This window comes from Macaca mulatta, chromosome 4 (assembly GCF_049350105.2).
Source record: "Macaca mulatta isolate MMU2019108-1 chromosome 4, T2T-MMU8v2.0, whole genome shotgun sequence".
Classification (NCBI taxonomy): Eukaryota; Metazoa; Chordata; class Mammalia; order Primates; family Cercopithecidae; genus Macaca; species Macaca mulatta.
This window is the reverse complement of record NC_133409.1, coordinates 141075749-141090171: the sequence shown is the minus strand read 5'-3', so window position 1 is coordinate 141090171 and position 14423 is coordinate 141075749. Positions and strand designations below refer to the sequence as shown.

Sequence of the window (14423 nt, the reverse complement as noted above, 5' to 3'; positions counted from 1 at the left end):
AAATCCACAGCATGCTCACCTTGTTACTGTTTTACCTTAGGGTCACTGGTAATCTAAGCAACAAAAGACTAGAAGCCTCCGATATGCCATTGTCACACACGAGAGACAAACAGCCCCGGGTAGCATGCGTGATGAGAGCAGGAGACCTGCCCTGGCAGATAAAAGGAGAAACTCACCACAACAATGAAGGAAAAGGACTGACAGTATTCGATAGATTTAGTCAAACTGTGCTTGAGGTTTGGCTTAGATTTATGCCAGTAGAACCTGTCCTTAACAAATTCAGAGATGACCCAAGATTCTACTCTGTGGTATGGGGGAAAGACCTCTCGATATTTATCTCACATCAACGGCTTTACCGCAGGAGCGTCTACACCTCTCCCGTTTCCTGTAGAAAAGACAGCTTTGCTCCTTTGAAAGCGCGGACTGCAGCACCTCCAGCCCCTTCTCCCCGCGGAACTCGGCCCGCGATGGTTGTGGGAAGGTGGTGGGGCGGGGACTGCAGCCGCTTCCGATTGGCGTTGCCCCAAGGAAGCCTGCGCGGATTGGTTGGCGGCAGGACCCCCAACAGAGCCTGCCATGCGGATTGGCTGCTACGCTGCTGGACCCTGTTTCCGGTACCTGGGCGGGCAGCTATGGTGACTGGCAGGCGGGATGCGAAGCTGCCTGTGTGGCCGGTGGAGGCCCGCTTGGCGGCACTGCTTCCCGACCTACTGGTCTTTCGGAAGCCCAGGGGATCGGAACCCGAGCTCGCCACGGCCCAGGGAGTCCTCCTAGGCGTCCATGTGACGGGTGAGGGCGATGGCCGGCACTTCAGCCTCCTGGCCTGCGGGAGAAGCGGCCGTTGGGTCTAAGCCCCTGGAGGCTGCGACGGTTACAGACCTAGCCTCCCGCGAGCTAAGGCACAGTTTAACTTCGTCCCGCGGCTTCCGCAGGAAACTTTGAGGGTCTTCGTTTTAGCGTGGGAAGACATCTTTTGGGATGAACCAGCCCAGCCCTTGAGCTCACCTCAAAGATGATGAAATTGAAACTCAGAGGAAAGGATTTTTACAGGACCACGCAGCGGGCTGTGAACCCGTGTCTCCCAACCCCGAGCAATTTCTATTAAGCATTCTGTTTCAGTTATTTTATTCTTTCAATTAATTCATTCTTGGCGTCGTTAAGTATGTGCTTGCCATTGTTCTGGCCGTAGCTATCTAGCAGCCACTCCTAGAGTTGTTCATTTAACAAATATTTATTCTGTGTCAGGGATATGAAGATGGGTAATACCAGGTGCCTGTCCTCACCGTGTGAGTGATTCTCTGGCCAGACGTGAGGAGGGATCCTGTTGTTTCCCATAGCCAGGCAGCTGCCTAAGAGGGTGGGGGAAAGAGCTGGCTCCAGATGAAAAGGGCACCATCTCCAGCTCCTGGAAGCAGAGAGGGTGGTCCTCTGGATTCCCAGTGGCAGCGGCAACCAACCTGGCCCTTAGTAGTTTCTAAGTTACACCATGTTAATGGATAAAGGAATTACTCAGCTTGAAGAGATCTGTTTCCTTTACACCAGGCTGATGTGTGGGGAGAAAGGGGCCAAAAAGTTAGGATTTGGAGTTAACATGGTAATTTCTGCTTTGTTGGTCAGGGTTTACAGCATTAATGGACAGGTTCAGCCTGACCTGCAAGTCGGAACGTGACATGGACAAACTGGCCCACATCTTCAGTTACTACATTAGTGACATCGTGGAGCGTGAGTGATCATTGTAGGGTAACAAGGTGTGGTGCTGGGCTCCCGAGGGTTTATAAAAGAAGGTGACCAGAAGTACTTTAAAACAGGTACTAAAGGGTCATTCCTTTAGCATCATTCATCTTTGGTTTTTTCAAGTTGCCACTGAAAAGCTAGACCTTTGCCTGTTATCTGCCATTCTACCCAGTCTTACATTCTATTGACTCATTGTTCAAAGGTGGGGCAGGAGGAGCTAATTTACTTTGCACATTTGTATTTTATTTCAAAATAAAGTGTTCTAACAATAATGTATCTCAAGTGTGTATTTAGACCAAATTTATAAAACATCTTTTTGTTCTATTATTATATTTTGATCCTGTGAGGAAGGAATAGGATGTTTTCTTATTTTCTGCCATATATTAAGCTTTTAGATATTTGCCAAATTTCCAGTATCTGGAAGAAAACTCATTTGTGCAGTACCCATGTTTTGAGTACCTACTCTGTGACATGGACTGTAATAGGTGTAGGCGGGGCAAGAACCCACTCTTGGACTTTTTGGTTAGGCCTACCCAACAGAAATTACTCTGACCTTATACCTTTTAGTACTTAGGTAACATTCTCATCCTTTACTGACAGCTCGCTATATGTTTCTATCCATCATTCTGAGATTCACCAGAATAATTACTTTGTGGCATCTCCATTAAGAATTTGATTATTTGACTTACCTCTTATCCTTAAGGAATACATATGGAAGGGTGTTTGCTTTTTCTCATAGGTTTGGATGAAGGGGAAGATAAAAATTCTGTATCGCGTATGTACTCTAATACCAGCAACTGCTGGGTACTAGAAATACAGGGCAAAGTAAGACAGAGTACCTTCATTTAGTTTCCATTTTAGTGGGACAGACAATAAGTAAACAATAATTGTAGCTTCTACATTCTATTAAGGAAATAAACATAGTATAGTGGTATAAAAAAAAACAAAATAATTTTAGGATAGGGGAGTGTATGAGACAGGGTGGTCATAGAAGTCTCCTCTGAGGAGGTATTATTTAAGCTGACACATGAAGGATGAGGGGAACAGCTTGTGAAGAACTAGGGGTAAAGCATTTCCGACAGAATACCAAGTGCAAAGGTCCTGAGACAGGAGAAAGCTCGGCACACTCCAGGAGCTAACAGAAGGCCAGTGCAGGCCAAAATGTAGCTTGCAGGGTGAAGAGTGGTTTGAGGCAAGGTTGGGGGTTGGTAGCTATGAGATCACCAAGCTCTGTAGTCCATAGTAAAGAGTTGGAATTATATATTTCTGTATAAAGGAAAACTGGAAAGGTCTAGCAGGGGAGTAATATGATCTGATTAACACTTTAAAACTGATTTTGGCTACTGTGTGGAGATTGAATGCTGGTGGAGAGTGAATTTACGAATAGAAGCTGGAAGAGACAATTATCCTGGAAAGATGATGGAGATTTGGTCTAGAGCAGTGGTTCTCAACCTCAGCTGTGGTTGCCTGAGGAGCTTTTTGATTGTTTTATTCTTTTTTCTATATTTTGTTTTTTGTTTTTTTTGGAAGAGACTGGGGTCTCAGTATGTTGCCAAGTTTGTCTTGAACTCTAGAGCTTAAAAGGTTCTTCTGCCTCAACCTCTCAAATAGCTGGGACTACAGGTACCGTACCACCTTGTCTAACTAAAAATCTTAATGCCTAAGCTTCACCCCAGGCCATTTAAATCAGAATTTCTTGAGGTTGGCCCAGGAATAAGATCTTTTAAAGTTTCATAGGCAATTCCAATGTGCAGTCAAGACTGAAGATTGTTGGTGTAGAGGTATGGCAGGGGAGCTGCGTGGGGTAGATTAACCTGAAATATATTTTGCAGGTTCAACAGACAGGAGTTGCTAATACATTAAATTTCAGTGGGAACTGGTGAGAAAAAGGACTCAGTTTTTTGGCTTTCATAAATGAATTGATCATGTCATTTACCAAGACAGGAAAGACTGAACATTGAGAAAGAAAATCAAGAGTTCTGTTTTGAATATGTTGAGTTTGAGATGCCAGTAAGTCTTTCAAGTGGGGAATGACTCCATTCAATTGGAGAATCCAGCTATGATTGAGCCTGGAGCTCAGAGAAGAGATCCCTGTTAGAGATGAAAATGTGAGTTGATGGCATAAAGTGGGACTTAAGAACCGATTGAGTTCATGTTGGAAGAGCGTAAATAAAGAGAAAGAGCCTTTGGCTGAGGCTTGAGGAACTCCAGGGAAGGATTATGATAAGGGAGAAAGAACCTGAAAAAGAGACTACAAACAGCAAGTGAGGTAGGATATTGTGTTCCTGAAGCCAAAGGAGAGGTAGTGTCTCTAGAAGAAAGCTGCAGCTAGCTGGGTTGAAAATGACAGCTGTCAAGTACAGTGAGGTCAGAGAAGTATTGAATTTAGCAAGATTAATGCTGTTGATGACCTTGATAATTTGAAGTAGTGGAGATGGAAGTCAGATTGGAGTAAGCTGAGAAAAAGAATGGCAGAGAAAACATTTATGAGGAAAATATATGTAGCCAACTTTTTGAGATTTGGGGTTTTGTTTGTTGTGAATATAGCAGGAAAAAAAATGGAGCTAATAGGCAGAAGAGAAGGTAGAGCCAAGAATATGTGGGTTATTTTTGTGTGTTTTGGTTTTGTTTTTTGCTATTGATGAGAATGTTTCAGTAGAGAGATTAGGAACAGTGTGAAGTTCTCGAGAAGGTAAAAGGGGATAAGATTCCTATCACAAATGGGGTGGCTTTGAAGAGAGCAGGAATACTTCCATTTTAGAAAAGATGTATGTAGGTGCAGATAGATTTGGGGAGAAAATGACTAGAAGGAAGAAGGAACCTGAGTCTTGGAGTGAGCAAATGGACAAGAATGACATGAGGATAAACTCAGTAGGCCATTCTTTTGACCATATATGATTCTGCCCTGATCTGGTTTATATCTGATTTTGACTCATTTTCCTCTCTCTTTCTTACTTGATTTCAGATGTTCTCTGTTTTGGAGGGGATATCCTAAATATCACAGGTATTTTTTCAGTTTTTCTAAATACATAAAAGACTGTGAGTGAGGAGGACTATATTTAGGTGGAATTCAGCATATTGGTTTATTCAGCATTGTTTGATTAAAAGGTACTGGATACCAAGATGAGGAAGACATAGTCTGTGCCTCAAAGGATCCCCCAGTCTAATGGAAAAGCTTTGCCCAAATTAAACTCTCACATGCTTTGCATTTTTGTTTAGATTGAAGGACAGCAAAATAAGTGCCAATAAAGCATTCTTGAGAAAACTAATGAGAAACTTGGTCATTAATAGCAGAAGCTAAGCATGAGATGGGGAGGAGTCAAGCATGTCCTATCTGGAGAACTCAAGATCACTAACAGCTGTATGCCCTGGAGTTGGCCTGTCTCCTTATTTAAACATAATAAAACCAGCCATCAAATTAGATATGAACTTGAACCCACTTTTTATGAACCTTTTGCTAGTACCTCTCCTCCTCTGTTAGTGTACTGGTGGAAGGAAGATTACCAAAAATATCCTTAGGATCATTTAAACTTCTACCTAGTTATGTTTTTATGTACTGGATGATTTTGAGGATCTGAAGCAGTATTTTAACCTAGCATAATGTATATAACCAAGAAACCTTGCCTGATAACTTACATAATATCCACACTGGGTCAAGTTGATCTTCTACGTTACTGGGACTTTGCCCTGGACCAAGTAAGACTAGATATTTGGTCCCCGTCAGCCTATCCTGTGTCTCTGCAGGGAACATGCTCCTGGCACTCTGGAGAGTAGAACAAAATCAACTGAGTGACATCATTACCTTGGTGGCAAAATGCAGTCTGGAGATACAGGAGAAATTTGGGATCTATCACACCAGAGAAGGCCAGGACCTGCAGTTAAAGATAGGTAGTACCTCCTAAAAGAGTGATCCAACTGGGCGAGGGGGAACCCACTATAAAAACCTCAAGATAAATGATAAACTGGGAAAAAAAATATTTGCAATTCATATAGACAAAGGGTGAATGGCTCTACTAGGGAAAGAGCACTTAGAAATCAAGAATAATATTCTTAAGAGAAAAATAGACAAAGGCCATGAGTAAATTGTATATAGACAAGGAAACTCATGTCTTTTAACACATCAAAAGATGATCAACATTCTTAATAAGAAAAATGCCAATTGGAAGTACACTGACTACCTTTCTTACCTATAGATAGGCAAAACTTCAGATGCTGGACAATGTACTCTGGTGAGTCTGAGGAATGAGCTTTTTCTTACTGTGAGTGAACAATGGTATAAGGGTGACTTGGCAATCTTTATTATATTTATTTTTATTGTCTTTATTGTACTTTTTATGTCAAGAAAAACTAAACCATATAAAAATATATATTAAAAAGTCTTGTTTTCACTTACATACCATCTATACTATTTACTCTTACAAGTACATTTATTCCTTAACCTCACAATCCTTCTGGACATTTATCCTATAGGTATGCCTACACACATATGAAATGTTGCGCATGCAAGGTTATTGATTGTAATATGGTTTGTAATTTTAAAACATTGAAAACAACTTATTTATAGGAGACTGGTTAAGTAAATAATATGTATACTCAATAAGATTATCTGCAACTTTAAAAAAAATAAGATGTCTTGACATGGCAGTATCTCCAAGATATAGTTAAGTGAAAAAAAGTAAGATACAAAACAGCATGTTTAGTATGCTACCATCTGTGTAAGGAGGAAAATAGAAACACTGGAAAAATATACAAGAAACTAATAAAATTACTAATATCAGGAAAATAGTAAAGATGGGCATGTAGGTAAAGCAAGATTTTAAAATATATATTCTTTATAGTTTAGTTTTTGAACTATGTTAGTGCTTGACAGAATCAAAAATATAACACAATATAATAAAAGAAAGCTATATACAGAGGCCAAAGTTTCACCAACGGCAGAGTCAGGATTGGAGGGGAAGTTCAATACACAAAGCTCCTTCACAAGGGTTCAGAAACCTCTTTAAGGGCAAAAGTTGGCTCCAGCTGTTCTTTTATGTTTTGAGGAGCAGTGGTAAAGAATTATATTCTGTTTTATATGGCATCTCTTTTGTCCTGCCATCTTTCATTTCTTTTGGTTTTTGTCTTATTAAGGATAATTGATACTATACATTGGCATATTTATACACTTTTGAAACCATCACCACAATAAAGATAGTGAACATACTTATCACTCAAAAAGTCTCCTTGTGCCCCTTTGTCCATTCTTCTTCCACTACTCTCCTTCACCATCTTCAGACAGACAAAATGTCCATCTCCAGGTGTATTACATAAGAGAAGGAAATCTGGGGGAAGAATTTTTTTTTTTTTTTTTTTTGAGATGGAGTCTCGCTCTGTCACCTAGACTGGCACACAGTGGCGCGATCTCAGCTCACTGCAACCTCTGCCTCCAGGGTTCATGCGATTCTTCTGCCTCAGCCTCCTGAGTAACTGGGATTATAGGCACGCACCACCATGCCTGGCTAATTTTTTTTTGTATTTTTGGTAGAGACGGGGTTTCACCATGTTGGTCAGGCTGGTCTCGAACTCCCAACCTCGGGTCATCTGCCTGCCTCGGCCTCCCCAAGTGCTGGGATTACAGGCATGAGCCACCGCACCTGGTCGTAAGGTATTGTTATTTTTTTGTTTGTTTTTTGTTTTTCCATTCTTTTTTTTTATATATATATATATACTTTAAGTTCTAGGACACATGTGCACAACATGCAGATTTGTTACATATGTGTACATGTGCCAAGTTGGTGTGCTGCACCCATTAACTCGTCATTTACATTAGGTATATCTCATAATGCTATCCCTCCCCCTCCCCCCACCCCACAACAGGCTCCAGTGTGTAATGTTCCCCTTCTTGTGTCCAAGTGTTCTCATTGTTCAATTCCCACCTATGAGTGAGAACATGCAGTGTTTGGTTTTTTGTCCCGTAAGGTATTATTTTTAAAGGTTAGCTCACCTAAGACTTCTGCAGCTGAGGGCAGTAACAAGATTGGCATGATGCATAGAGCCATGTGGGGATTCCAGACCCCTCCTGTTGCATAGTTTCCCAATTGAGTTTGACTATTCTCCATTTATCTCATTTTTTCTGGATAGGTCTGTCTGCGGGTCGGATTTCTCAGGTTATTGTTGGAGATGAGCGACAGCAATACCTCTTGGTGATTGGGCGGGATGTAGATGATGTCCGGTTAGCTCAGCGTTTGGCTCAGGCAAATGAGATTGTCCTATCCTGGAACTGCTGGATGCTCTGCGAGCAGTATATGTTTGAAGTGGAAATCATGAGGGAGGATGAAGCTGTGAAGGTAGGAGGCTAGCTTCATCTATTCACATCCTGAAAAGGCCTTCCTATTACACAGGGCAATGCTCTGATAGTGTTCACATATTGCCTGGCCAAACCAACGACCATTGGAACTCAATTTAGGAGGGAGGTTGGGAATATTCTCCTATGAAGATGGATGAGGTAGAACAGTGAGGCTGAGGAGATAAAAGGCAAACAAGGGTGATAGAATCCTCAGCCTTTCTTGTGTGGGGGCACAGAATTAAGCAGTTTCCTTTCTGTAGTTAAGAGATATGCGGATCATTGACCCATTTGATTTTGATGAGCATTTTGACAAGTGCCTCGATTATCTACCACATTACCGTACAAGTGCTGGTAAGTTACTTTGTCCTTTCTACCTAAGCCCCAAATTTTAAACATTAATTTTCCACATGGCCAGGGACCTTTTATTTTTCTTTTCTCAGAGACTCTAAGAACTGCACTGGAATTGGATCCACACTCTGATCTTGACCAAAAGCTGCGGAAACACATAATGAAAAACCTTTTGAAGAAGGTTATTTCCTAGTTCTTGAATCCTCGTATAGTCTGTGTGTGTGTGTGTGTGTGTGTGTGTGTGTGTGTGTGTGTGCACGCGTGCATATAAACTTAGGTGTACAATTGTAAGTGACAACTTTTTTGTATTACTCAGTTAATCTCCAGCACCCCATTGTAATTCCAGCAGATTTACCCATCTGTGCCAACATAATACGGTGATGAACATGTCTTAAACCTTTAGCTAGATTTCTCAATCCTAGAAAGTAGAAACCATATTTGTTTTTTAATTTGTTCTTCAACAATTTAGTACACTGTAAGAAGGGTATAGTGTGTATGTTTGGTAAATATAAGTTGACTGATTGTATATATATACGCATATATGTGAATTCCTTAGTAAGAGTGTAATGACTAATGGATGTGTCAAATTAACTCTTAGAGAATAAATCTTGACAGATTTCATCAGTGAATTCTGCCTAGTCAGTTTTAGTTCCAAGTGCATTGGGTTGTGTATCTTCTATACTGAAATTTCTTTTAAGTTTTTGCTGAGACCCTTAAGTTATTTTCTCATATATACCATGAAATACATAATGAAAATGCCTGAACATGATGCTGATAGTTGAAAATACAGGTAGGTAATTCAATGTGTCTTTGCAGATTGATGAAGGCCAGCCTGTAGAGTATGTATCTGAATTCCGTACGGTGACTCTGGTTTTGGTCAGCCTGGAGTTCCACAAGACAGCATGGATGTTGCATTTGTGTCATCTTATCCAGGAGTCTGCCTTATACATCTCCACAGTCATTGAGAAAGGGGGTGGCCAGCTGAGTCGGATCTTTATGTTTGAGAAAGTAAGTACAAGGGAACTTGACCCATCAGCATTAAAGGTGAGTGAGGAGTGATGTCCTCCCACATAACACAAGTGTAAGTCAAATTCCCTGCTACTTATTTTGTAACAAGCTATATTACATTAAAACTTCAACTAATGCTAATTAAGAAATGGGATGTTCTTGTTAGTTTAATTTTCAGGGTTACTGAGGGTTACTCTCCATGTCATTTTTTATTGAATTCTTGTTGAAGAATCCTTGTGAAGCATAAAGAATGTTTTTCTGGTTCTAGTAGTAAAGTAAATGTAATCAGGTCTTTCTCAGATAATTAAGGATCTTGAAAAAAAGCAGAATCTTAATACTTGACGTTATAAGTGATGAAAATGTGGGCAGATAGACTTAGCTCAAGGTATATACTAGAAATTAAATTTTTGAAAAGTTCTTGATAGCAGTTTTTCTTGTGTTTTAAATTTCAGCTCTTTGAATAGTGAAATCAAGATTTTTTAAATGTCTACATTGCTGGCCAGGTGCGGTGGCTCACGCCTGTAATCCCAGCACTTTGGGAGGCCAAGGCAGGCAGATCACGAGGTCAGGAGATCAAGACCATCCTGGCTAACACGGTGAAACCCTGTCTCTACTAAAAATACAAAAAAATTAGCCAGGCATGGTGGCGGGTGCCTGTAGTCCCAGCTACTTGGGAGACTAAGGCAGGAGAATGGCATGAACCCAGGAGGCGGAGCTTGCAGTGAGCCGAGATCGCACCACTACACTCCAACCTGGGCTACAGAGCGAGACTCCATCTCAAAAAGAAAAAAAAAAAAGTCTATGTTGCTGTGGCCCAGAGTTTCCATTTTATGAATCATGTAGAATCCTATATTTCCAACAGGAGAGTGTTCAAGGATAGGGTCTGGGTTCATTCAGGGGAGCTGGTTTAGTTTAGGCAAGCCATATTCCTTTCCCAGGTAAGTGTCTCATTTCTTTGTTTGTCATCTATCCCAGGGCTGCATGTTCCTCTGTGTTTTCGGCCTTCCTGGTGATAAGAAGCCAGACGAGTGTGCACATGCCCTGGAGAGCTCCTTCAGCATCTTTAGCTTCTGCTGGGAGAATCCTGCTAAGACCAAGTAAGGAGGAAGGTGGGGCAGAGAGGAGCTTCTCAGGCCCCAGGGGCTCTTCAGGCAGGGTAGGAGGCAGTAACAAGTGGCAGGGATTCAAGTAGTCCAGAATTTGCCTAATGTGAAGGGAACATGCTAAGGAAAGTGAGCAAACAAGATCTATTAAGAAATCACCAGATACAGATCTCTGTACTGAATACCCAGGGGAAATAAAGATACATTCCCATTCAGCGGGTCAGGAAAAGGAGAGAAACAGAACAAACATACCAAGATTCAAGAACACTGCAAAGGAACAAGCAAATGTGTAAATTAATATGATGCAAATAACATCCCTGTGGAGAGGATACAGAATAAAGGCTGCCTGTCTACAAGAGAGAGTATGAGAGAAGTTGTGGAGAAATTACCTAGATAGTAAGGAACCATAGCTGGTTAGCGCTGTCTTGGCTTTCATTCTGGGTCTTTCACAGATCTTATTGCCTTTTCTGGCCCTTAAACTGAACTGATCTCCCTCTTCCACATCCACCCCTCACCGAACCACCTTTCACAAAACCTAACCCAGATGAAGGTATAGAAAAATCTATTTTCCCACTAGTTGCATTATGATAAAGTTGGTTGGAAGTTTTCGATTGACTTTTTAAAATAGAAAGCTATGGAGAAAGTGTGTACATGAATGAATTTTTAAAATAGTTACTTCCAGTGTTAACATTGAATCAGATTGGTTTGCTTGCCATAACTTAATTCAAAATGGATAAAAATTGTATCAAACATGTAAATAGTGCTTTAACATTTATAGAATACTTTAGTATATGCTACCAATGTGAAAATTTGTATCCCTCTTTATTTTTTGCTGTTTTTTAGAGACAGAGTCTTGCTCTGTTTCCCAGGCTAAAGTTCCGTGGCACAATCACGGCTCACTGCATCCTCAACCTCATCCTTCCAAGTAGCTCAGACTACAGGCACACGCCCCACACTGGGCTATTTTATTTTATTTTTTTTTAGTAGAGACAAGGTCTTGCTATGTTGCCCAGGCTGGTTTCAAACTCCTGAGTGCAAGTGATCTCCCACCTCAGCCTCCCAAAGTGCTGGGACTATAGGTGTGATGCCCCTCTTTTATACATTAAGGAAATTAAGGTCACAGAAGAGAAGTTACTAGCGTATAGCAGAGCTTTTAATGAAACCCAGATCTTCAGTCTTCAAATCCTGTGTTGTTTCATTACTTATCCCCCAGCTGCCTCTTATAAAATGCAAATGCTCCCCAAAAGAATCAAATATGCTATTAATGTGATATAATTATAGATACACACTCATAGAATGTTAATATTGGAAAGGAATTTAGAGATGATCTGATCCAAGCCGTATTTTAGAAACAAGAAAGATGCTACAGTTGCTTAATAGATGCTCAGACTCTTTGCCCAAGGCAAATACATGTTAACGCTGTTAACACTTCTTTCAGGTTTGGTGGGATCTGCAGATACTCCTACATCCTACCTCCCAGTCTTGTCTCTAGTGTGGATATGCTGGGCAGTATTAGTCAGGGTTCTCTTAGAGGGACAGAACTAATACATATATATATATAGTTACATATAATTATGTTATATATTATATAGAACATATATATATATTAAAAAAGGGGAGTTTATTAAGTATTAACTTACACGACCACAAAGCCCCACAATAGGCTGTCTGTAAGCTGAGGAGCAAGGAGAGCCAGTCCGAATGCCAAAACTGAAGAACTTGGAGGTCGATGTTTGAGGGCAGGAAGCATCCAGCATGGGAGAAAGATGTAGGCTGGAAGGCTAGGCCTGTCTCCCTCATTTCACATTTTTCTGCCTGCTTTATATTCGTTGGCAGCTGATTAGATTGTGCCCACCAGATTAAAGGTGGATCTGCCTTCCGCAGCCCACTGACTCAAATGTTAATCTCTTTTGGCAACACCCTCACAGAAACATGCAGGATTAATACTTTCAATCCTTCAATCAAGTTGACACTCAGTATTAACCATCACATGGGCCATCCCCTCCAGTGCTGGTCTGTTCTGTTCTTGAAGTTTGTATTGCCCTGTGGCCTTCAAGGGTCCCACCCTTGGCCCTTACTCTTAAAAGAGTCATTTCTTTGGCCTTTAGAGACTGTCTTACAATGCCCTTAAGAATGTCTTCTGTCACTCTTAGGCTGTAACTTGGTCATTTCCATCTTATTTAGTTTAGAATATAATAGATGTTAAGAACTAGGCCGGGCGCGGTGGCTCAAGCCTGTAATCCCAGCACTTTGGGAGGCCGAGACGGGCGGATCACAAGGTCAGGAGATCGAGACCAGCCTGGCTAATACAGTGAAACCCCGTCTCTACTAAAAAAATACAAAAAACTAGCCGGGTGAGGTGGCGGGCGCCTGTAGTCCCAGCTACTCGGGAGGCTGAGGCAGGAGAATGGCGTAGACCCGGGAGGCGGAGCTTGCAGTGAGCTGAGATGCGGCCACTGCACTCCAGCCTGGGCGACAGAGCGAGACTCTGTCTCAAAAAAAAAAAAAAAAAAAAAAAAAAAGAACTAGACGGGGTATTAGAGTTCATCAAATTTGACCTCTTTAAAGAAACTAAGATCCAGAAAGGTTATGCTGCTAAGTCAAACAGATGTCAAAGCCTCAAAGCTAAGTTTCAAGGTCAGTGATTTTTTTCCTTGAAGATAATTACTAATTCAGTATCTCCCAAAGTGTGTTTGTTAGAATGTTATTAATCCCTTAATATGCTCATGAAAAAAGAAAAGATTTTCATGACCAAATATGTCTGGGAAGTGTCGCAAATTATATTTCCTTCTTCAAGGTTCACAATGAACATTAACATACCAAAGGTTCTGAGTAGTGTTATGGGAAAGAAATGTGTTATATTTAGTTTTAGTCAGCATTTCCCAAATTTACTTGGTCATCAAACACTTTTCTCCAGAAAGACCTATAAACATCCAGAGGAGCTAATGTTCTAAGGAAGATAATTTTGGAAATGCTGAGCAGATGCTAAAGCTTCAGAGGTTCCTACATGGCCTCGGTAGCAGATACCATTGCTCATTTCTCTCTGCATCACATCAGCTCTCAGACCCAAAACTACTTTCCATGTCTTCTTTTTCAAAGACCCTGTTCACCTTGAGACATCCTCTGAGTTCCTCTTTCTAATCTGAGAAATAGCTTCAGCTTTTAGCTCATTTAGAGGAAAGATGATTCCCTGAGTATTTCTTCAGGATATTTTTGAGATATAGGGAGTGCAGTCTCAGAATGTCATTATTATGGTTTTTCAGTACCAGAAATACTTTATATACAATTACATGTATCAAATAAAGAATACATTCTTTATCAATGCAGAAAGGTTTTAAAGGAAAGAAGGAATATGGATTGCTGAGAAAAGCAAGGAGGAATTATAAAGTATAATAGAAAGAAATAAGAAATAACTAAATGATAAAAGTATTATTTGTTCATGATTGACTTGTTAATAGCTGAATTTCTGGCATGCATAAATGCATTCATTCAACAAGCATTCCTTGGACACAGTTATGAGCCAGGCACTGTGTTAGTGCTATGGACATAAAGAGAAGTAAGATTTTACCAGTTCAGCTAAGTAAACAACTAACTTTAATACAATGAAATTGAAGTGCAGAAATAAAATGCTATAGGAGTTACAACAATGTGCTATGGGAAGAAATGGTTAATTCTCCCCAGAGGCACCAAAGAAATCTTGACTATAAAGATGACTTTTGAGACAGGTTGAGAAGAAAAGTAGTTCAGCAAATGGAGAAGATGGGAAAGGGTATTTAGGCAGAGGAAGCATCATGAAATACTAAAAAATTTTTAGTCTTGCTCTTCATATGGCAGCAGAACTGACAGCATGGTCTTCTTGTCTTAAGTGTCTCTTTTTTTCACCTTGGGGGCAGTGAGCTGAGTGA

At 40.7% G+C, this 14423-nt stretch overlaps 1 protein-coding gene across 20 annotated transcripts in view; it reads left to right on the top strand.

Moving 5' to 3' along the window:
* LOC719662 (adenylate cyclase type 10) overlaps positions 1-14423 on the top strand; it is a 42206-nt gene that overhangs the window by 2838 nt on the left and 24945 nt on the right. For 10 of the 20 annotated variants that reach the window (XR_013416411.1, XR_013416406.1, XR_013416407.1 and 7 more), the window contains exons 2-10: positions 41-789; positions 1618-1722; positions 4700-4738; positions 5479-5622; positions 7855-8060; positions 8320-8410; positions 8500-8588; positions 9224-9415; positions 10391-10512. Coding sequence is in view for 11 of the 20 variants with exons in the window: in XM_077999994.1 (XP_077856120.1) it covers positions 84-789; positions 1618-1722; positions 4700-4738; positions 5479-5622; positions 7855-8060; positions 8320-8410; positions 8500-8588; positions 9224-9415; positions 10391-10512 (1694 nt within the window). In the remaining 9 variants the exon portion in view is untranslated. Of the gene's footprint in view, positions 1-40; positions 790-1617; positions 1723-3227; positions 3843-4699; positions 4739-5478; positions 5623-7258; positions 7379-7854; positions 8061-8319; positions 8411-8499; positions 8589-9223; positions 9416-10390; positions 10513-14423 lie in introns of those variants that run through there. The other 10 variants (XR_013416413.1, XM_077999996.1, XM_077999995.1 and 7 more) reach the window with 7 other exon arrangements.